The 23,059-nt window shown below is 40.7% G+C and overlaps 1 protein-coding gene across 4 annotated transcripts in view; it reads right to left on the bottom strand.

Moving 5' to 3' along the window:
• EFHC2 (EF-hand domain containing 2) overlaps window positions 1–23,059 on the bottom strand; it is a 95,742-nt gene that overhangs the window by 60,730 nt on the left and 11,953 nt on the right. For all 4 annotated transcript variants that reach the window (XM_019487225.2, XM_006267114.4, XM_059720788.1 and 1 more), the window contains 3 exons: window positions 15,078–15,228; window positions 8,850–9,073; window positions 2,751–3,002 (listed from right to left, as the gene is read on the bottom strand). In XM_019487225.2, coding sequence (XP_019342770.1) covers window positions 2,751–3,002; window positions 8,850–9,073; window positions 15,078–15,228 — 627 coding nt within the window. The remainder of the gene's footprint in view (window positions 1–2,750; window positions 3,003–8,849; window positions 9,074–15,077; window positions 15,229–23,059) is intronic.

The raw sequence follows: 23,059 nt of genomic DNA, 5'->3' as shown, positions 1-23,059 counted from the left end.
GTTTTCAAAGTTCCATGCTAGAGGCTGGGCTATGATGCTCGCCAGCTCCTTGAGTACCCTGGGGTGAAGATTGTCAGGGCCGGCTAACTTGAAGGTATCCAGCTTCTCAAGATGTTCCTTCACGAAGTCAGCATCAATGGAGGGCAGGGGATCACCCTCACCCGGACTTCCCTGTCCCGTAGCGGGCATGGGCATCCCATGGGACTAATGAAAGACCGACGCAAAGTACCTATTTAATGGGTACCCAAAGGCAAAATCTCCTTTTATAAAGCAATTGGAATGCAAAGTTAGCACCAATAAAGTACAGCATGCCTATAAAAATTCTGTCCTAAAGACTATTATTGTTGTTGGTAGGATGTAAAAGCTAGGATTGTGGCTGAACTGTACTGGGCAATGGGCAAATACAATAAAGTTACTCAGCCTTGTTCTCTTATAAGGACTATCAATTTCATGTTCTACAGTAGATATTATGTTTATACTAGTAATTCCTTCTAAAGTTACCCCAAAATTACATGCAAAATATATTTTATTTTTTAAAAGATGAAGAATTAACAATATATGCAGATGACCAAATCAGATTTCACCATCATTGAATGTAAACTCAGCTACTCCTATAGACTACTCCATAGTTTGCCACCTATTGCTGGCCTTCCTCTAAATATATGTAACATAAGATTTCATCAGCTCAAGCTCACTTTATCAGATGCTGTGAAAGCACCAGCCCAGCATAAAGCAGTGAATAAAATGGAAAGAGTGATTTGGATACAAAAGGCAGAAGGGAGGAAGGAAAGAATGGGGAGGGAGGCAATGCTGGGAGATTCAAAAAATAAAGCAGTAAATCCATAGGAACAAAGGAGTCATAAAAGCTAATTCAGGTAATGGGATGAAAAATCCATGGTTTCTGTTTAAACCATACTGAACACAATTCAGTCTATGGATGATTTCTTGTTCCACAAGTTCCCATTCAAATTGTTTTTTAACAGTTTGCTGCCTAAGAACAGCCACCCTCAGGTCAGTGATGGAATATCCAGGAAGGTCAAAGCGTTCTGCCACAGGCCTTGTCTTTCTGGTACTGATGTCACATTGGCGTTCATTCATTCTGACACATAGGGATCACACTGTCTGTCCAATGTAAACAGCAGAGGGGCACTGTAAGCAGGTGATGTCATATATACATTAGTAGAGGTGCTGGTGAATGAACCTTGGATGTTATAATCCATGCTATTCTGTCCAGTGATGATGTAGTCTGTGGGCTGGGACCTGTCTCTCCCCTGCAGCTCTTTCCAAGTCCCCTGCCCTGTATCAGGAAGCTGGGGCCTGGAGCTGCCTGCTGCCGGGGCAGGGGGACTTTGTCCCTGCCCTGGAAGCAGGCAACCCCCCTGGGAGCAGGGTGCAATGTCCCAGCCCCACCAAGAGACAGCTGTGTCCTGGCCCAGTGCTCCCTGCCAGCCCCTGGACTAGCACCCAGGGGGGGCTTAGAGCTCCCCCTCGTGGTGACAGGGGCCCACTGCAGGACCCCAGGAAGTGGGAGCAGTTTGATGCCATTAGCAGAAAATCTGCTCCCACTTCCCTGCACATGTAGACACCTACCTGGGAACCTTTACTCACAAGTAGTTTACTTTTGAGTAAATTACTTGCACATCATTTGCACATGTAGACACATCCAGTATCTGATGAAGGGAGTTTGAGCTGATAAAATCTTATGCTATATATATCTCTGATTTAGTTAGTTGATACGATGCAAATCTTTTGCCTGACTTCAGACTAACACAGCTAACTACCTTTATCTCACTAATGTCCATTGACTAAGATGATAACATAGCATCTACCCACACAGGACTGGTTGGAATATCAGGCTCTCGGACTGTCAGCTCCTCCAGCCTGAGTTTTGATTTTTTTGGTTTTGTTTTTCAATTGGTCTGCAAAGCATCATGAACATGCACATCTGTGGCCTCAAAGAATTAAGGAAAAATTTTAGCAGCACATGCAAAAAAGAGGGAAAAAAAAAATCACCTGTGTGTTAGTACAGCCTTAGGCTGATATAATCCTAGCCATCAGTAAAACTGGAGTATCACAGTAGTGAATTGGGCTGACTGGTTTCCACTCACATTATTATATAAATTATGGCAGCCCAAAGGTAATTAGTAGAGCCTCTCTAAAGGCATGATCTAATGTCCACTGACATCAGTGAAATTACTCCCTTTGCCTTCAATTTGTTTTGAATCACTTAATCTAAGAATTCAGTTTTAAACAATCATATTATAATTGTTAGAAATAATTCATATTTCTGACCCATGCAACTGGACTTCTCCAAAAGAGCTGGGAGGAAATCTTATGGTCAACTTCTGGATCTATAGCAATTTTATATTTGTTTAACAACACTGGTTTCTATCAGTTTACACTAATTTATGTAGGACTGTAGGGCCATATTCAGACTTTTCCAGTTTTTGCTGTACTGATATAGGGAAAAGAAAATTGATGGAAGCTTTTAGCTCCCTCTTATCTGAATCCTTTTTTTTTTTTTTATTTTGAGTATAACATGCCCAGACTTCACTATTTATATAATTTCTCCAGTTGTTACATCAATCAATGTGTATGTAAAAACAAATCACAAAATTATGGTTATTCTTGGTACTTTTGACAGAGCACTGTAAGGAACATTATATTCCTAAGCACCTTTCCCCGGACCGCATTTAAGCTTTCTTAGTCAACAAAAGATCTCAAACTAAGATGCATTTTTCGTTCTTCACCTTCGGTAGCTTATTTCTTTTGAGAAAAAGTGGAACAGCATCTTGGCCCGAGTTCGCTGATAGCACTTCTTTTATTTCAACAGTATCGTCAGCCAAAAAATAGTGTAGAATAAGTTCTCGTGGCACCCCAAACATGGACTCAGTGTCATCCCATGTACAGTAAAAGCGTAAGACATGCCCATCATGCTCTAGAAACTGTCTCAGAGTGTCGAAGCACTCGTAAGGGCGTAAGGGCTTCATACTATCTGCAATCTGCAGGAGAAATAAAAGGAGGGTTGGATTCTTTTTAATTACTTATTCTTAACTCCAGAAAAAAATCAATATAGTATATATATAAACATGTTCTCAGATTAAAGGATTTCCAATAATATCACATAGTTATGACAAATCAACCACAATATGGACACCATTGCCAAAGAAAATTTTTAAAAGAAGTTATATTCTCAGAATACTTTTGAAAGCAGAAATTACTTTTAGACTGAATCCTTGTTTCTCCTGCTGGAACACGTCTTTCAGATCAGAAAATTGTCACATCCTTATTAATAACATATGGCTAAGGCTTCATTAAATTGCCTCTGGTACTCACATGGCTGCCTCATAATAATTTCACCCTCCCCGATTTCCTTGAAGATACTTCATATCAGTAATTGATGGTGAAGAAAGGTTGACTGCTTCATACTTACTGTATTTTCTTGCATACAGATGCCCCCAAATAAGATATATACCATGTTTCAGAAGGCAAAACACATTAGCATATTAACATAAAAAGAAGCAAGGGGTTTTGGTAATATGTTATTGCCACAGCAGTTTTATCATGGCTGAATATTCCCAGGTACATGCAAGAGGGTTGGACTCCTGTTCTCAGTGGCCATGTCTACACAATCAACAGTTGCACAGTTGTTACTGTGCATTAATTTAGTACTTTCATAAACAAGTACTAAATGACTGCACTGTAGCCAGCATTACTGAGCAGCACTGTCCCTATGCTTTTTTTCCAACACTGCTGCATAGTAGCAATGAGTTGGATTAAGTGATTCATTGCTACTGTGCAGTAGTGTCTCGTGTAGACACACTCAATGTCACTCACCTTCTACCTCAAGCTTCAAAGCTCAGGCTTTAACCCCGTCATAGCTGCAGATGAACTGGTGTCCCCATACCTCCAATCCAACATAGAAATCAACTTCCTTGCTTAAATTCAGTACAGAAATCAGCTTCCTCCTTTAAATCATGCACCTCAGTTTTGGATGGCTAATTTTTTGAGAAGGAACATAAGGTATGCAAATAACTATGGTAATATTTTTATCTTAACAGAATTATTTAAAATGAGGTATATAGTCCTTTTAGCTTGCAGCAATTGCTATAAGCTGTATCAAAGGAAAAATATATCTCAGTTAACATCACATCTGACAGGTTATAGTTTGCAGTCATGGGAGAACACTCCAGAATGGGAAGTGTTCTGTTAAATCCAATCCAAAGTTTTAGACCTTATTCAAGGTTATATTTATGTGCTTGTTTAATTTTAGGCATGTTCCAAAATGTTCTGAAAGGGGATACTTACCTAAATCAAGAAGGTTAATTATTCAAAGCTGGATTAAAAGATGGTAGAATGATCTTTTTACTTTGCAAAAATTAAACAGTTGCTTTAAAAATACAAAGCGTATTCAAAAGAGATGGTACAAACCAAGTTGTCTGAACTGAAAGAAATGTTGAGAGGGGACTTGCATGTGCTGGCTTCCTTTTGTGTTTCAGTGGGCATGTCTACATGAGACACTAACTGCACAGTAGCTTAATAACACTGCACAGTAGCATGCCAGGCAAAAACCGTGCTAATACACTACTTCACAGTAAGCATCACTACGAACTCATGCACCACTGCTACTGTGAAGTAACGCAAATTAGTTGATTTAATACTTAGTTATCCAAATACTAAATTTAATGTGCAGTATCTACAGTCCATTAATGAACATGTAGACACGCCCAGTGAGTTTATCCGGTTTATTCCATTTCTAAAACAAATGTGTAAATCAAGATACAAAGCCACTGGGTCAGATGAGGACATGTTCTCTCAGCTTACAAATATAATGGGCTAACAGGCCATTCTTTCTTAAGAATTTTTTTTCTAGAGACAACTTGAAAATTTAAACCAAATTCTGCTGATCAGTGGTGATACTGATATTTGTCTACATTTTAATTCTAGCCACTGGAGTCCCCTGTGTTTCAGAGGTAGAATCCATGTCTGCCACACAGGAGACTCAGGTTTGACTTCCGTACACTTATACAACTACAACCATAGAGGCATCAAATGTCTGGACTCAGTCTGGCTTCTGCATTCTGTCTCAAATGGCCTAAAGGGGGGATGTAAGGTCTGAGCACCCTCCACTCCTCCATACTCCTGCATATGCATATGTGTTGAAGGCCTGGGTGACCTTTCACACGTATACCATGATCTGGAAGGATCGATGGTCACCAAAACCATCAAATTCTAGCCAATCACGCTACATGTTGATATTTACCATGGCACTACTGGGCCTTCTTTTCCAAATCCTGAAAGATTTTGTGACTAAATGAAACAAAGAAAGAGGACCATCTGCATGGCTGTGTCCTGGGCAACTGCAGAGATGTATCTAAGATTCTTGCTACACAAATGCTACACACATTTTTCATCACCAAGCCAGGCGCAGCTTGGTGAACTCAGACTGGTGGGGCAGGTGGAGCATCCCATGGGAGCGAGAGCGGGGTGGTTTGCAGCCAGCCAGCAGCAGTAGGCGGGTGGGGGGGAGGGTTGCAACCAGCTGGAAGCAGAGGGAGTTTGCAGCCTCCCCGCTACTGGCCAGAGTGCCCGGATGGCTGAAACTCCCTCCCCCGCCCCTCCCCACCCCAATTCCTGGCTGGCTGCAAAAACCCAACTCCTGTGGGATGCTTCATCCACTCCACCAATCAGAATTCACCAGCCATGGCTGCACCAAGCTGCTTCTCCTACTTATTTCATTGTTGTTCTTTTTCTGCCTCCTCCTGATTTAAACCTTCTTACCTGGTAAACAGAAGATGAACCTTTCTCAAAGTAGTCTTGAGCAGTCCAAACATAATAAAGCAAGCGATTTGCTGTTCACAGACTAGTCACAGGAAATTAAATCACAAAACCACCTAGAATTTGCTCTTACTGGGTGCATCTACACATGCACATTTACCGCGTAGTAACTGAAATTACTGCGCAGTATGGGCACGTGTCTACATGTGCATACCCATACTGCGCAGTAAGTATGGTGATTTACACTGACTTGAGTGCAAATTTGATACCTGCATCATGCAGGTATCAAATTTATGCCTGATTAGTTATTGCACAGTAATGCATGTGTAGACCGATTAGGTACTGCGCAGTAATGCCTTACTGTACAGTAACACTGTGTGTGTGGACTGACTTGGGACTAACTTTAGTCCCAAGTCAGTCCACATACAGCATTAATGTACTTTAATGCCTGCACATGTAGATGCCAGACTATTCCTGCTTACCTTGCAGTAACATACCGTGCAGTAAATTTAAGCCCGCGAAAATGCACGTGTAGACATGACCAATGTACCTATATTTTCTAACAACTGAACTACTAGCATTAAAACAGAAGCTTCATTTTCTTTTTTCACATTATTTCTTACCTGTCTCCTCCTTTGAGTACATTGGTTATATGCCATCATAAAAGGACTTTTTAATAAGAGTCACGAACAAGTATTCAGGCAGGTCACTGATATCATAATGACTTGTCAACACTAGGATAAATAATTCTGCATTTGTAAACACTGTAAGATTAAGACAAAGGCACCTTAGGGACGTTCCTAAGGTCCTGCCTTCTACAGTATGAAGATCACTTCAAAATTTCAGCTTTTAATTAGGAATGGGGACACCAAAGCCCTGCAGTTATGTAGAAAAAGCTTGAGAGCACAGACAAAGTATAACTGATGTTGAGCTCTCCACTAGTGACTATGAACAGCCAAAAATAACCTTCAAGATATGCAAAATGCCCCATGCATCTCAACAGGGCATTTTCCATTTTTACTGACAAGAAGGAGCCTCAACAAGAAAAAGATGAGAGAGGCAGGCAAATATGTGGGGTCCATATTAATTGGTATTTCCTTGGCAGCTGGTAGGAACTCTGACAACTGGCTCACCTCTCCCATTGGGGAAATGATAAACAGAGCCCCCTCGCCTTTCTCACGCCCCATCTTTCTCCTTCCACCATCCCCAAAACCAATGCTAACCAAGAAGGGAAAGGAAAAGGGAAAAGACAATGTGGCCCCCCAAAAGTAAAGCAGGGAAAACTACAATTCCCACTACTGCAATTCCTACAACTCTTCCTTGAAATTTTGGGAAAAGGAGTGGAGACATCTACAAAGTGTTCAGAGCTGATAGGTGATAGATGTGTATGTCTGCATGAAAGAAGCAAGGATTTCTTAGGATGGTATCTTTTACTGGACCAACTGCATAGGTGGGATAGAGTTAGGCAAGCTTTCGAATGCAAGACTTCCTCTATGAGGTCTACTTGTCTACATGCAAGAGAATATGCATAGGTTAAAATGAGTGCTGGAAGTACATGAAAGAAAGGGTGTCTCAGGCAAGGTTGAGATATAAGAATCTGTTTTTATACATGTAATGGTGTAACATTATACATGTATCTCATGTATATATTTAAAGGTAAATGGGACCAGAGATGAATGATGGCATAGCAAGAGGCCCAAACAAAAAAAGTCTACTGAGAGCTACAGATGTGCTTGAACTACAGTCCCAAATAAATCTGCCTTTAAAAGTACATATTAGCACTAAAAGAACGAAGCGTTTTCTTGGTAATATATTTTATTCAATAGTCGGGAGGTATTTTAGACAAGCTTCTAGGCACAAAGTGACCTTCCTCAGGTATGGGAAAGAAGCAGAAACATTTATTAATTATGCATTAATGCTGAATTTATTAGTACAAATTGAGACCGAGCAGAAACAAAAGCAGATCATCTAATAGTTCTGAAGGTTTTCAACAACTGGCACTGAGAAATCAAGGGAAAAAAGAAGGGCGGGGGGAAAACTACTATTATGATGAGTTTGAATATAGGAGTAGACATTAGGTTAACCTGGCATTATGACCCCAGACTGCAGTTTAAGAAATGTTATTCCATCTAATTTAATTCCCTGTGTAATTTCAATTTGCTATACTTCCTGTCCTAAAAAGCTATCAACTAATGGGCAACCTTCAATAGTTTCCATGCAGAGGAAGAGAAATATCCATGGAGATCAAAATAGTTGTTATTTCTCCTTTACTTATTTTACATGGGATTTATGAGTTCCATTTGACATCTGTCAGGTGTCTTAATATTGCCAGCTAAAAGGCAGTAGAGAAGTGTAAATATTATACACATGCAATGCACTGCAATGCAATTTCTATTTTCACTGGATAATCTGCACAATAAATATTATCTTCCCAGTTCAAAGAACAACTATTCAAAGCATTTTGTTTCATGCTTACACCATTTATTTTCACTGGCCCATCAACTATTATTTACAGATAAAAACAATCTATCAAAATTCACAGTAGCTACATGTCTTGTAAGTATTAGCAGTTAAGGTCTGCTGTGGTACACAAAGAATTGAAAAGAACAATGACTCTAATAAATCTGAATCATGCCATAGAGCTCTGAGAGTAAACCATGTTATGTAGATAGTAAATATAATATTGCACAAGAATGTAAATACAGAAGTTGAAGATAATTTCAATCCTTGGTTATTGTTTTTTCAGTAATAGATAAGAACAGTTTTATCAAACAAATACACATACAACAGAGATTACTTTCATTATTTCACAAGGAGCCTTCATCCTTGGTAATCCCCAAATATTTCCCATGTTTCAAAGCAGATCTATACTAAATGCAAGTTTTCTTTTCTATTTTATAATTTTTATAGTAATTACAAAATTAATTAATATATTTAATTTAATTAGTTTTCAATGCATTTTAATTTGTTTCAGAAGATCATATTATATATACATAAACATTACATATTAATTCAAACAAAAGATTTGTTGTTGTTGAAATCAGATTTTCACCATTACTGACTGGTCTCACCTTTTGCCGTTCCATAGTGTATGGGTCTTCTGGACGATATGCTGGAGGATTTAATCTTACTCCCAACTTCCTCAAAAAATTTTTTGTGAATTGATCACAATCTACAATTTTATATCTTCGCGAATAAAAGATGATGTCTGTGTTAATATTGAAATAGTCTATAGTATAGAACTGATCTTCATGAGGTAGTGGAAGTGGAATCCGATGGCGCCTGACAATAGTTCCTATTTAAAATATAATATTATAAAGATCGCATTCCACATGAATCTAGGACATTGATATTATTTAACAAAGATGAAGAAGAACCTACATAAATATCAGAGATATTGAGACAATTATTTCTTGTTCAGCAGAGGAATATAACACTGTAACAACATAATATAAAGCAGGATATTTTTTATTTAGAACACAAATACTGCACATTTATCACCTTTCTATGGATTGAAAATCAGTTCCAGTTACTAAAGTCACCATCCACACCAATGTGAAGGTAAAAAAACCCAACATTTTCCAAAACCAGGGCCCACCAGAAGTTACTGGAATAGATTATCACCTGCAGAACCCAGGTCCTAGAATATAAATAAGAATTTCCCTAAATTGGCATTCTGGAGCTGCTGGCCATCCAAAGCCTCTGCTAAGAAGTTATAGCTGCTGCCCATATTTTTAATGATCAGTAATTTTCTTTAAAAAAAAAAAGAGAGAGAGAGAGAAAAAAATTATATAACAACTAAATGGCAAAATGGTGATTAAAGTGATGGAGATGCCTCTACTGGCTGTGCAGTCCCCATCTGAGTCTGGCAGGTGCGCAGCAGGTCACTGCCAGACTGCTGCAGTGGGTAGAGGGTGCAGGGCTACTTAGGCAGTCCAGCTGGCACAAGGGGTAGTGTCCCCAGGTACCAATTGGCTGGGCCCCAGAAGCTCCTGAGAGCAAGTAGCCCTGAGCTATTTGCAAGGGCAGCTTTTTGTACTGGTGGGGCTAGGACAGGGCAGCTTTTTATACTGCTGGGGACAGCACAGGTGCTGGCCCCAGGCTCTAGCTCCCCCTGGCTGCAGATCCAGGAAGGGTTATTTTGCCCCAGGTGGCACAATTTGCCCCACACCAAAGTGAATGTCTGGGCATGTGCACTGAGGCAAAAAGCCCTGACTCAAATTTGTACTGCTTCTATTTGAGCTGCTGCAAGCGCATATGCTTGCACATGTGGACGTGCCCTACAGGGTAAAGAAAGAAGAGCAATTTCTCACTGGGCATGTCTACATGTGCAATTATTGTGACTAAATATACTCTGGCTCAATTTGAACCAGAGTAAACTAATCTCAAGGTCACCATCTACATGTGGTTTTAAGCACAGTAATTTACTGTGCTTCCATCTGACGGGACTATCTAGCAGTGCAGTAAATTAGTCTACTGCGGCCTATTAACCATGCATGTGTAGATGGTAATGCTTTACTGTGCAGCAAATTAGTCTACTGAGAATTAAAACATCTCATGTAGACATGCCCACTGCTACATAATATTTAGCTGTCCTCAGGAAAACTGCCTGAGCTATTAAGAATGTGGCTGTTGGGGAGGTGCCTTCAAGTGAAGTTCATTAAGATGTCTGTTAAAAGAACGACTTGGAGTCAATCTTATTTCCTGAGGAACTCATCTATATTCCAGGGCTATATTCTTAGAATTCATTACTAAATGTTCACCCAAAGACGTTAAGATGTTAATTATTAATTATTCTTCCAAAATGTCATTTTCCCTCTGTTTTTTTCAGAGGAATAAATAGGAAGATACATTCAAATTTTCATTACGTTTGCCTCCTAACATCCTGTTATAATTTTTAAACCGATGTTCTGACCCGAAATTTCACAATACTATATTTGGAATTTTGGCTATCAGTCTTTCATTGGAAATAAATATGGGCTTCTCTCTGGCTAGTTTAACTCCAGATTTGCATACTTACCCTACACCTGCTTAATGAACCAATTCTCCAAATTTCAGAGATATTCTTCAGGGCTTAAGGGATACCAGTGTACCATCTGGGCACGTCTCTATGAGTGGCAATATGAGTTTCCCCGAGGACAATATGTGCCGAGCTGGCTGGCCCCAACAGCCTTACCTGGGTCCTGAGGGTCTCTGGAGGCTGTAGCTGTGGCACTCAGGCAGCACAAAACCTGGTTGGCAGGTGAAGTATGGCTTCAGTTGGCCATGCTCTGGTGTTCAGCAGTGCACACTGCTGCCATGTGTGCCGCACCACTATTTTAAGGTGCAGGGTGTTTTTCGACACCAAGATCTCCTGGTGTCAAAAAAAACCTGCACCAAAAAAAAAAAAAAAAGCAGAGCAGCCCATGCAGAGGGGTAGCATGTGCCACTTAAAGCCAGAGCCTGGCCAGCGAGAGCCATACTCTGGCTGCCCACCAGGCTCTGTGCAGCAGGATTGCTGCTGCTGCTGCAGCCCTAGGAGGCCCCCTGGACTGCAGGTAAGGCTGCTGGGGCCAGCCCAGTGCTGGCCCCAGCCTTCTCTACCTGACCCAGGGTAATCTGCTATGTGCCAGAGGGCACGTGGCACAGTCTGGGGACACAAGGTGTGCTGCTGCTAGTTGTCCCTGGGGAACCAAATGTCCACACTTGTGTGGACGCTGCCTGTGTGTGCAATATTGCATCTCCATTAGTGAGATGTATTATGTTAGAAGATGTATGAACTAGTGGCTGCAAATACTAATAATAAGTGCCTTGGATAGACAGGAACAGTTCAGAGTTACAACATGTTAACTGCCATTATCAGTGTTTGGGCCTCCTGTAGAGTTAACCACAACTAGCTCCCACCCATTTAAATACAACTGTCCTTGAACTCAGAAAGAGTTCACACATGATTGTTTACACACAATCATGTATAATTACCATGCTAGTTAAAATATATTAGTTTTCCAACACAATGAGTTTTCCCAGTGTAGATAAGGCCTCAGAATCAGAGAGTGGGCTTTCGTTTAGCTTTTCATGGACCCATGCTCACAATACACATACACATGTTTGTCCTGGGTAGACAAGATTTTCTTTACTAATGGAAAATGTGTTGTAGAAATAATGTCAACGGCACTGTTTGGTTTTTTTAGATACTACTAAACCTGATCCTCAAGTTAATTATGAATTTTATATTTTTGAGTTTGGACTTTAATAATACTTGTTCAGCTGAAATTCAGTTTAAGAACTTTTTATTTTTTTTAATCATCACTCTTTCTGGAAAAGAACATTTTCCCATCAATAAATTTGCCAAAAGAACTTGTGACAAGAGGTTTCATACATCATCTGAGACAGATGTCACATCATAGCATCCAAAAGACTGTTCCATTCTGATGCCTTTTTACTTTCCATTTCTGGTCAGCGGGTGCATCTACACAAGATGCTTAATGTACATTAGACTAATTCTACTGCACATTAGCATGGTTGGCAAAATCTCTGCTGATATGCTAGTGTGCAGGAGACTTAATCTAATGCACATTAATGTCACATAAAGCATTAATCTACACTAATGCGCAGTAGTGCTGATTACAGCACATTAAGTTTAGTACCTGTTATTACAGGTACTAAACTTAATATGCCGTAATTATGGCACATTAATGAATGTGTAGATGTGCCCAGTAGGGCCAACTCTCTCCACTGTTATGGTCTTGTTTGAGGGAATTGGACTGCACCTTCTCTTCAGACTGTGGGGCTGGTCCTCATTTCTACTAAGCGCTAGCTTCAAACATCAAAATACATTTTTCTTCTCCCATAATTGATTACCCATGATCATGCTGAAGCCCAGAAGACAGGTAGTTAATATTATTATTAATAGAACTCCCTTGCCTGTATTTTTTGTTTTTTCTGCCTGAGTAAGTACAGTCTTATGGGAGACCTTTTAAATAGCAAAAAAAACAGAGAAGGAACCCTTAGTGATAGACTATGATCTTATCAAATAAGGCTCATGGAACAAAGCAGGGAATACACTGTGTCGAATGTAGTCTTTGCTTCCGCCTACTTCACAGTTGAAGGAAGCAAGGCTGGCACTTTTCAACAATGCGGCACTGGGGAAATGCAAGGTGGGAAATTAGTGAGGTTCTGATTCTGCTCACTCCCAGCCCAAAAAAGGAGAGAGGGAGTCCAGCAGGCACTACACAAAAAGGGGGCTCCTTATATCTAATGACTCACCTGCATGAGCATGCAGCAAGGATCATGATCTGACCCTCAATAAATATAGAAGAATCTTGATTTTCCAAAGGTTTTGAGGGGCATCTTAATTTTCAGATAATAAGTGATTTAGCTGAGCCCAGGGAGATGTCTGCAAATTTACTTCTCTGACTGCACTTTGCTCTTCAACCAACCGGCCTTGGGACGCTAGCCAGCAGGCAGCTCCACTCTCCTTTTCAGCTGGCTGACCTTGGGGAAGCCAGCCAGCTGCTTAACTGTGCTCTGGATTGTTCACTGGAAGCTACAGTCAACCCACTGGGACATAAAAGACTTTTTGCTAACAGAGTGTCAGCTAGCCAGGGTTCAGTTAACTGGGGATTACAAAGCACATACTAGAACCACCATATCTTGCCTGACCCTACACGCGGAGGGTTTCTATTATACTGTGCTATAATAAACACTCAGACTCTGGAGAAACGTAGGTAGAGTTTGTTATGCGTTTCCAAGATTATTGTCCTCTCCTTCACCCTGTGTCCCCATTTCTGACTTAGTTCCTGTGTGTTTTGATTATTTCAACATTTTTGCTTTTAGTCCAGGTTTCTCTGAAGTCAGTTCAAGTTAGTCTTTCAATTCCAGTGATTTAAATTTTTGCATTTAATTTCTTCATTTCGACAACATTGCTTCCAATATTTTTTTGTTCTACTCTGGGACTGGCATGCTCAAATGTTAGCAATGTATTTTCCAAAATTAAATCTGGTTTACAATATTTGTTCCTTTACAGAAGCTTCATTTACATTTTTTTTTCAAATTTACTTCCATGTACTGCAGTCAATTTCATAGAAATTGTCTAAAGTCTCTGCATCCACTTCTGGAGAAAGTGTACCTTCATCACTCCTTGGGGTTTTGATCATTGATAAGTATAGGTTTTATACTGTTCTCTTTTGTGACCTAATTCATTTAACTTTTGTAAACACATTATATGAGTTTAAAGTGTTTCTTTTTCTATTCCACCTTCCTTAGAGTCTGAACTCTGCACAAGACTTCATACCAGGTTCTTTTCCCAAGGAAGCCAACTACAACCACTGCTGAGAGCACAGCAAGTAATTTTCCGGTTGCCATTATTTCACTGTACCCACAGAATAACCCACTCACGAAAGAGCAGAGAGAGACTGATGAACACCTAAAAACCAGAAACCAAAAAATGGTTGCACCTGAAGGTCTAAGGCAGTGGTCAGCAACATTTTTAGGCTGCAGACCAAAGTAACGCAGGGGCCACTTAACACCAGGAGAGGCAGCGTGTGAAATGCTGGGTTAAAAGAAAAGGATTCCTGGATTTTAGTCCTTTCTCTAACCCTCATTAAATGTATTTTTACAGATTATTAATAATTATATTAATATTATTAATTATTACCTACTGCTATGGGGAATGTAGTGATTAAGCAGCAAATATTTAATCCCGCCACTATGTGAGACAGGATTACTTAGCTAGATGGCTTATCTTACGTTTGTATATTGATGTAAAATATACCAGAAGGACCACAAAATCCTCCAGAGGTTGAAAAGGCAGAGTCATCCCCAGACAACCTACTTACTTGGACTATTATCCTTTGCATATCTTTTTTAAAATGCTGGCAAGCGCCCACAAATATGCAGAAGTAGTAGCTGCACTCCAGTTCTGATCCTGGACAGGCGTTACATTTCTAAAAACTGCCAACGTACAAGTGTTCATTTAGTTTCTCACAAAGGAAACATGCCCCATCTCTGAGAAAGATCTTTCACTTTGACTCTTGGCAGATCTACCCTGTGTGAGTTTCTCTCGCTAGATTGAATGCCTGTACACTTCCACTTGATTCCTCTGTGATCAGAAGGAGTCAAGCAGTAGGTTCTCCTGAGCCTTCCCAAGACCAGGGGACCCTGTGATCGGGAGGAGTTGAGCTGTCACTGTTCTCGGAGCCTTCCTCAGCCCAAACAGACATATGCAGCCACTTTACATTTCCTTTTAGATGAACTAAGACTACAATGAGGAAAGGCTTAGAGGACTACAAAACAAAGGTAGGACTACTATAAATAGGTACCTTGTGGTATTCCACTATTTTTCACTTGAGGTTCAATCACTTGAATTGTATCATCTTCAAGGTAGAAGTATATTTTACAATGTCTTATTCTATACAGCTCCTGATTTTTGTCAGGCACTTCCTCCTCAAAATAGGCATCAAAAGACAATACCTATTAAAACAATAAAGAAAGAAATATAAAGGAGTAAAATTGTCACCCAAAGTGTTTGCAAAATATGTCAATAATGGAAAGCTGTATAGATTAAATTTTGAAAAATGAATGGATGTCAGAAGGCAGATTTATTTCACAGAAATATATGAATAGGAATCCACATAAAATCACATGAAGTCAGAATTCTTTGGTTGGCATTTTTATCTCCACACCATCTGAGTGGAGAAGAAAAGATAAAATAAATAAGTAAATCAAATGCAGAGATATAAGCAGACTATTTGGAAAAATCTTCCGAATAAATTGTTTTGGATAGTAGAAAGAACTGCCTGGGTTCAGAAGCAAATTTTAGAGTTCTATTAAAACAACAGATGAAAGGCAGTGTTTTGTGACATGAGTGTACTTTACCTCTGGGGTGAGAGGCGAGGTGCAAGCTGATTTATGGACAGCACCGAAGACTGTCACAGACAAATGTCATATCTTTCAGGTGCCATTTAGAACAGTACAAAATGATCGTGACAAACCTTACCTTGTTTTGTATTTCAATATGCATGCAAACCGTGCAGGAGGATAAAACTGTCGGTCCTCCTCAAGCAGAAACAAAGGAACCTCCCCTCTTGCTCTTTTGCAGCCCTGATAATCCTAGAAAAACCTGTGTAGGTGCAGAGCTTGGTTGTTCACTGTAACAGCATTTACCTTAGAAGACCCTGAGTTTTGCTCTTGACTATTGGCTTGTGATTTGTGCACCTAAATATAAGAACTACAATTGTACACCATTTACTGTCTTTATTCATAAAGGAAATTTTATGAAATTTTTATAATAGTATGAAGAGTATGTTAGGGTGATATAGAGATAGGCAAAAAGTCTCTAAGGAAACATGCACGAGATCTTTCCCATCACATCTTTCTCAAACAATTGCAAAGAATGCCTTACTTTCATCGATGATATAAATAAAATGGGCAACTAAAAATAAAATTAGCTCTCTATTTGTTTGTGCTGTACATGTCCTCATAGGTGCCCGACAGTGGTAAGCTTAGAAATCTTTGAAATATCTATATAAATTGCCAAGGTCTTGACATGACATGCAAGCCTGAGACTGAACACTTTAACCTTCATGGGGTTCCCATCACTGACCTGAAGGTAGCTGTTCTCAGACAGCAAACTTTTAAAACTGATTTGAACAGGGAACTGTGTAACAAGAAATCATCCACAGACTTGATTCTGTTAAGTATGGTTTAAATAGGGACTATGGATTCTTATCCAGTTATCTGGATTAATTTTTGTGATTCAATTCCTACGGGTTTCTTGCTTGTCTGCTTGTTTCTCCCAGCACTGCCCCCATCCCCACTCTCCCCCTCTACCTATTCTCACTCCCTTGCCCTTTGTATTCTAATTTTTCTCTCCTTATATTCTGCCTTCTGCATGTCCTTTCACAGCATTTGATAAAGTGAGCTTTAGCTCATGAAAACTTGTGACACACACAGGTGCGTGTCTACACGAGATGCTTTACTGTGCAGTAGAGCTAATTACTGCACAGTAAGCATCTGCGTCTACAAGTCCAGACACTTACTGTGTAGTAATTGGCTCTAATAATGACAGGGGGCACTGTCAAAAGACAATACCTACCTGAGAGCAAGGAGCAATGTGCCAGTCCCCGTCAGAAGACAGCTGTCTTCTGGCCTGGTGCTCCCTGCCAGCCCCTGGGCTAGAACCTAGGGGGAGCTTGGAGCTCCCCGTGGCTGCTGCAGGGGCCAATGCAGGGCCAGCGAAGGCAGAAGCAGATTGCTGACATGAGCAGCAAATCTGCTCCCAAAACCCTACACATGTAGACGCTTGCCTGGGAGTGTTTACGCACGAGTAGTTTACTCATGAGTAAACTGCTCCCAGATCAAATGCACATGTACACACACACACACAAACACACCCCTTTGGTTAGTCTATAAGGTACAAATCTACCCTGACTTCTATGATATTTACCAGCCAATACTCTCCATTTGTTTAGCATTTCCATCTGAGAATCTCAGAGTACTCTCACATGTACTAACTATTTTTAACATGCATTTGTAATCATCTACGTTTTCTATATTTGGGGAAATTCAGACAGAGAAGAGCTAAGTTATTTGTCCAAGGTTATACAGGCAGTTCTGTAGCATCTCTCTCAGTTCCCAGTCTGGCTCCTCAACTAGCTATTCTTCCACCTCCCAGGAGAATTCAAGTACAGTAGAGCAGAATCTCCTTTTTTTTTTTTTTACAGAAAGAGAATTCAAAATTTACTCAGCATGAATAAATCTTGATCAAGACCTGATCAGTTTTCAGCACTTAAAGAACATTACATGACAAGTACCTTCTGACTTCCAAAACCCCAATATAAAACAAAGCTTTTAGTTAATTTGTTTTGTTAATTTCTAAATGCTAACACTTGACTTTAAATCCAATGCCATTAGGAGTTAAACAAAAAACCTAGATATTATTCAACTCACAAAGAAATAGTAAAAAAATACAAGGCCAGAGTTTTCGAACTTGAAGACTTGCCTGCCTAACACTAGACACTTACAGAGTTCCCAAAACTTATAGATTTCAGTGCCAAAATGTTTGGCAGTATAGAATTTAGAGAGAGTTAGCCATATTAGTCTGAAGTCAGGCAGAAAGCAGGGTAGATGTACACATTATAAACTAAGTAAAGCAGATATATAGAGAATAAGCTTTCACAAGCAGAGGGCTTACTTCATCAGATCCTGTGAAGAGACTGAAGGAAGTAAAGTTGCTAAACTGATAACAGTGATTAAAATAAAAAGGTCAGGGAAGAGGTGATGAAAAAGGGGGCAATGTTGAGAGAGGCAAAGTGAGTAGGAGAGACAAAAGAGCAGTTAACCCATTGAGGGACTAAGGCTTATAAAAAAACTAATCTAGGTAATGGGATAAGAATCTGTGGTCTTGGTTTAGACCATACTTAACACAATCAAGTCTGTGGATTATTTCTTATTCCACAATTTCCTATTCAAGTTCATAGATATTAGGGTTGGAAGGGACATCAGTAGATCATCAAGTCCGACCCCCTGCCCAAGCAGGAAAGAGCGCTGGGGTCAGATGACCCCAGCCAGGTGCTTGTCCAGTTTCCTCTTAAAGACCTCCAAGGTAGGTATACTGGGGGGATGAGAGAGCAGTTGTGGAGGAAGTGGACTTCAAGGTCAGTCATAGAAACATTGGCATATAGAGGGCCCATACATGCGCCCATGGCAGTGCCATTCATTTGTAAGTACTGTATAGGGAATCCCCAAATCTGAAATAGTTCTGTGTAAAAACAAAATGGGAGAGTACTTTGGAAACAGAAGTCATGTCCTCATTGGAGATAATGTTCTTTATGGTTTGTAATCTGTCCTCATGGGCGGGGGGGTTTGGTGTAGAGAGATGTAACACCCATGGTAGCTAATGTGGTGTTAGCTGTAGCTTTTCAATGGAAGCTAGTTTCTTTAGGAAATTTATGGTATTTTTCAAACAGCTGGCAGCTTCCATAGCATGTGGAAATAAGACTGAGTCAACATAGCCAGAAACTCACTCCATGATGGTGCCAATGCCAGAGACAATGGAATGTCTTGGGTTGCCAGATTTGTGGATCTTGGTAATAAATAATAGTTGCTTGGCCAGGGGTCTTGGGAGGTGGAAGCATTAATTCTCTCCTATGTTTCCAGACATAGATTCTTTAAGAATTCGCCTACTTCCTTCCTGCATGTATACTGTTTTTCCATAGCAGTGGCATCCCCTTCATCAATCTGTTGTACGATGATATTAATGTTGTTTTTAAGGCTGAGTATGGCTCTCCAGTCTGCAAAACTGAGGTTGTAATGAGAGGTGTGCTGTTTTCTGGCAATCTATGAATGGCTGCAATCTACAGAGGCAGAAGCAGTTTATGTGCATGTCCAGAGTAGGGCTGTAGCCCTCAGATAGAGTCTAGGAACTGTCCTTGTGCTGCATATGGTTCAGATGTCTGTAGTGGGTTGATCACTGTCTGGCACCTTATTGTGGAAATATTCCCTTAGTCTTAGGTTGCAGAAAATGCTGTGAGGTCACCATATGGCTGTAACATATATTGAGTTGTGTAGTGGGACAGAAAGAAAGACCATGGGATAGTACAAACACTTAAGCTGGACTGAGGGTGGTAGTGAACTCAACAGGAACAACCCTCACTTTAATCTTTATCAGCAACCTGACTCAACAATCAACTCCTTCAGATGACCTTGCTTAAGAGTTAACAAAACTGGGTGTGTTATAGTTCAGTGAACAAAAGTTCTACAGAATGCATTTGGAGAAAGATTAAAGATGCAGCACCAATATAATGGTGAGGGTTTATTAAATCAGGACAAAGAGATAGATGAGGCAGTCTTCAAGGAGGTGAAAAATCTATCTAAAAGGTATGGGATGGTACTGATGGAAGATTTCTATTTTCCAGACATCTGCTGAAAGAACAATACAGTCAAACATAAAACATTAAGCCAGTTCCTGACTTGTGTAGACGACAACTTTCTGTTCCAGAAGGCTGAGGCTACATCTAAGGGATCATCTATCTTGAATCTTGCCCTGACCAACAGAGAAGAGTGGTGGAGGATGTAAAGGTGATGGGCAACATGAGAAGAAGCAATCACAATATGATAGAATTCCAGATCCTGAGAAAAGGAAAGCACAAGGTCAGCAAAACTAGTATGCTAGATTTCAAAAAAACAGATTTCACCCAGGTCAAGAAGTTAATAAGCCTAGTGCCTAGTGCCCTGGGAAGGCAGGCTGAAGGATAAAGGTGGATAAAGGAGGGATGGGAGCTTCCAGAGGGAAGCTCAACAAGAAACTGTTCTAACATAATGCAAGCACCATGGCAAGAGATCAGTGCAGCTGCACAAGGAGCTTCCGGGATGCCTCAAATGCAAAAGAAAAGCAGACAGACAATGGAAAAATGGGCAGATCACTAAGAAAGCTCACCAGGAAATAGCAAGAACAGACAGGGACAAAATCAGGAAGGCAAAGATAAAAAAGACTGAGCTACACTTGGCAAGGGAGGTTAAAGACAAGAAGAGGTGCTATTAGTATGTTGGCCAGAAAAGAAAGACCAAGGAAGCTGTGGGTCCAGCTGCCAGGGACAACTTTTGACAGAAGGCAGAACTACTCAATAGGTACTTTGCCTCAGTCTTCACTAAAAAACACTTAGCTGCAGCCAGCCACCTAAGAAGGATTAAGAGAACAAGCTGAGGGATGACATAATAAAAGAGACAGTCAAAGAGCTTGGAAAAGAACTTTTCTCTCGCTGCAGAGAGTAGGATGCAGACCAATGGCTTGATGTTGCTGCAAAGTAATTTTAGATTGGATATCAGAAAAAATGTCTTCAGTGGCAATGGAATAGACTGCATAGGGAAGTTGTGGACTCTCGATCACTGGAATTGTTCAAGAAGAGGTTGGGCAGCCAGAGGTTGGGAATGATCTAGGCATAGATCTATGTTCTACTATAGATATTTCCTAGGGCTGTGCGAAGCATCGGTCCCTGATTCAATTTGGCGGAGATTCAGCCCAATTTGGTGGCCAAATCTCCAAATCCAAATCAAAGCAGAGGACCCTTTAATCTCTCCGAATCAATTCAGAACCCTCCAAATTGATTCGGAGAGATTTGGACAAATTTGGCGATTCAGACGTAGACATAGCTTTAAATGTTTTTTCTACATACCTCTAGGTAGCAGGGGCTCTGAATGCTGTGATGCTGGGGCAGATGCAGCATCCCACAGAAGCATGGGGGGGTCCCAGCGTGCTTGGCAGCAGACCCAGAAGTGGACTAGAAGCACTTCTAGGTCCACCAGGGAGCGTGCCAAGGGGCCCCCGCACCCCCCCGGCTCGGCGACTGGTGCCTCCTGCATCTGGGGAGGGGGGCACCCAGGGAACCCCTGTGGCCGATTGCCGGGCCGGGAGGGTGTGGGGGGGGGGGGGTCCTCGAGTACACTCCCCAGCAGACCCAGAAGTGGACCAGAAGTACTTCTGGTCCACTGCCAAGCATGCTGGAGAACACCCCATGCTCCTGTGGGACGCTCCATCTGCCCCAGCATCACAGCAATCATGAGCTGCGCTGCTACCTCAAGGGATGTAGAAAAAACTTTTAAAGCTGTGCCTGTGTCTGAATCGCTGATTCACTGAATCAGCACCAAATCATCAGATTCGGATTTGGCTGAATCACATAGTCCTTAGCTTTTCCCTTGCAGCTGTCTGAGACAGTATGGGTGCCAGTCAGCCCATCTCCTGCAACCACCTAGCTCAGGAACTCCTTTCCCTGCACCCTGCAGAGCCAGACTGCCCTCCTAACTCCCACACCTTGGCTTATGTGCCCCAGAGCTCCACCGCTTCCTGTATGTTGGCTCTTCAACTACACCTAGTGGTTTCTGTTCTGGCTGCTAATCAGCCTTCCCCACCTGCTGCAGCTTGGTTCAGCTGCCTCTCCTTGGCCTAATGAACCTAGGCTGTTCCTGCCTGCACTCTCCCAGGGTCTATAACAGAACCCAGCCTTGGGGTCTGTTTTTGTCTTGGGGCTGGTTGTTGTAGCCATTGACCCCTGCAGGCTACAAAAGTCTGGCTCCCCCTTTGATTGTAGCTAACAGGGTAGGGGTTACAGATTTGTATAGGATGGTTTGGATAGCCATGATCCTGCCTCAGGTAGGAGATTGAACTAGATGGCTATGGAGGTCCCTTTCAGCCCTGCTTCTCTATGATTCCATAATACTCCTTACTCTACTGCTCCTTAGTCTACTGCAGTCACAAGCAGTCTTAGTCTCTATGCCTATTTCCCTATCTGAGGAAAGTAATGTCTACAATCACTTTAAAATGCCTTCGTGTACATGCTAATTAAGTGTACTATACAATTATTTCTTATTTTAATTTTGACAATTTAATGTATGCCAGCAAAGACAACTGGGGGAAATGACTAGGCAGTTGACTTGTCTGAAACTGGCCTCTCAAAACATAGATAGTTATTTGCTACAGTATCTCATAGATATGAGGGGTATTAATGTCCCAATCCTGCACAGGAATCCATGCAGCCAGATTCTCTCATCCCAAAGAGACTATTACTTTCAACTGGATGGAGTCCTGAGATAGAGTCCATCTATATCTATGCAAGATCAGATCCTAAATAATTAATTTTACTGAGTACAAGCATACATTTTTGGTTTGCCTTGTTAAAAGAGCTGGACCATTTAAGCTTTGCTTTGTTCTACAGGCTTAATTCCTCTTACATCTGTGAATATGCTCATTGCAAGACAGAAATATAGGCAATTGCTAAATCATCAATTTTGATCACATAAAATTATTCAGAAATGTTTTGGAAGAAAAAAGGAGATGATCTCTGTCATCTTTTAATTTAAAGCAAGTTAATTTTAGGAAAAAATCAAAACCAATTATTCTTGAGAATATAAAAAGTGTAGGATGATAAATCAAGCAACTCATTTCTTTTATGTAATATTCAAAGTTTTAAAATATGTTGGTATTCAATGTATCAAAATGACACATACAATAGCTAGGTAAAATGGTTTAAAACACAATAGCTATAAAATGAATCACATATCTGCTGTTGCAGTGTGAAACGCATACTCAATACCCCCTTATGTTGTTATACCTACTAAATAGGATGCAATTGCAGAATACATAATGTACTGTGCTTGTCGAATGTGTTTTACAAGTAACAGAAACAGAAATATATCATTAGTAATACACAAACTAAAGATCATAAAGACATACAACAAGATTTTTAACTTAACAAAACCCTGGATAGAAATCCAAGCCTTTTGAGGTCAGTCCAAAGCTCCTGAACTT

This window comes from Alligator mississippiensis, chromosome 1, assembly GCF_030867095.1.
Source record: "Alligator mississippiensis isolate rAllMis1 chromosome 1, rAllMis1, whole genome shotgun sequence".
In the NCBI taxonomy this organism is placed as follows: domain Eukaryota; kingdom Metazoa; phylum Chordata; order Crocodylia; family Alligatoridae; genus Alligator; species Alligator mississippiensis.
This window is presented reverse-complemented; position numbering and strand designations above follow the sequence as displayed.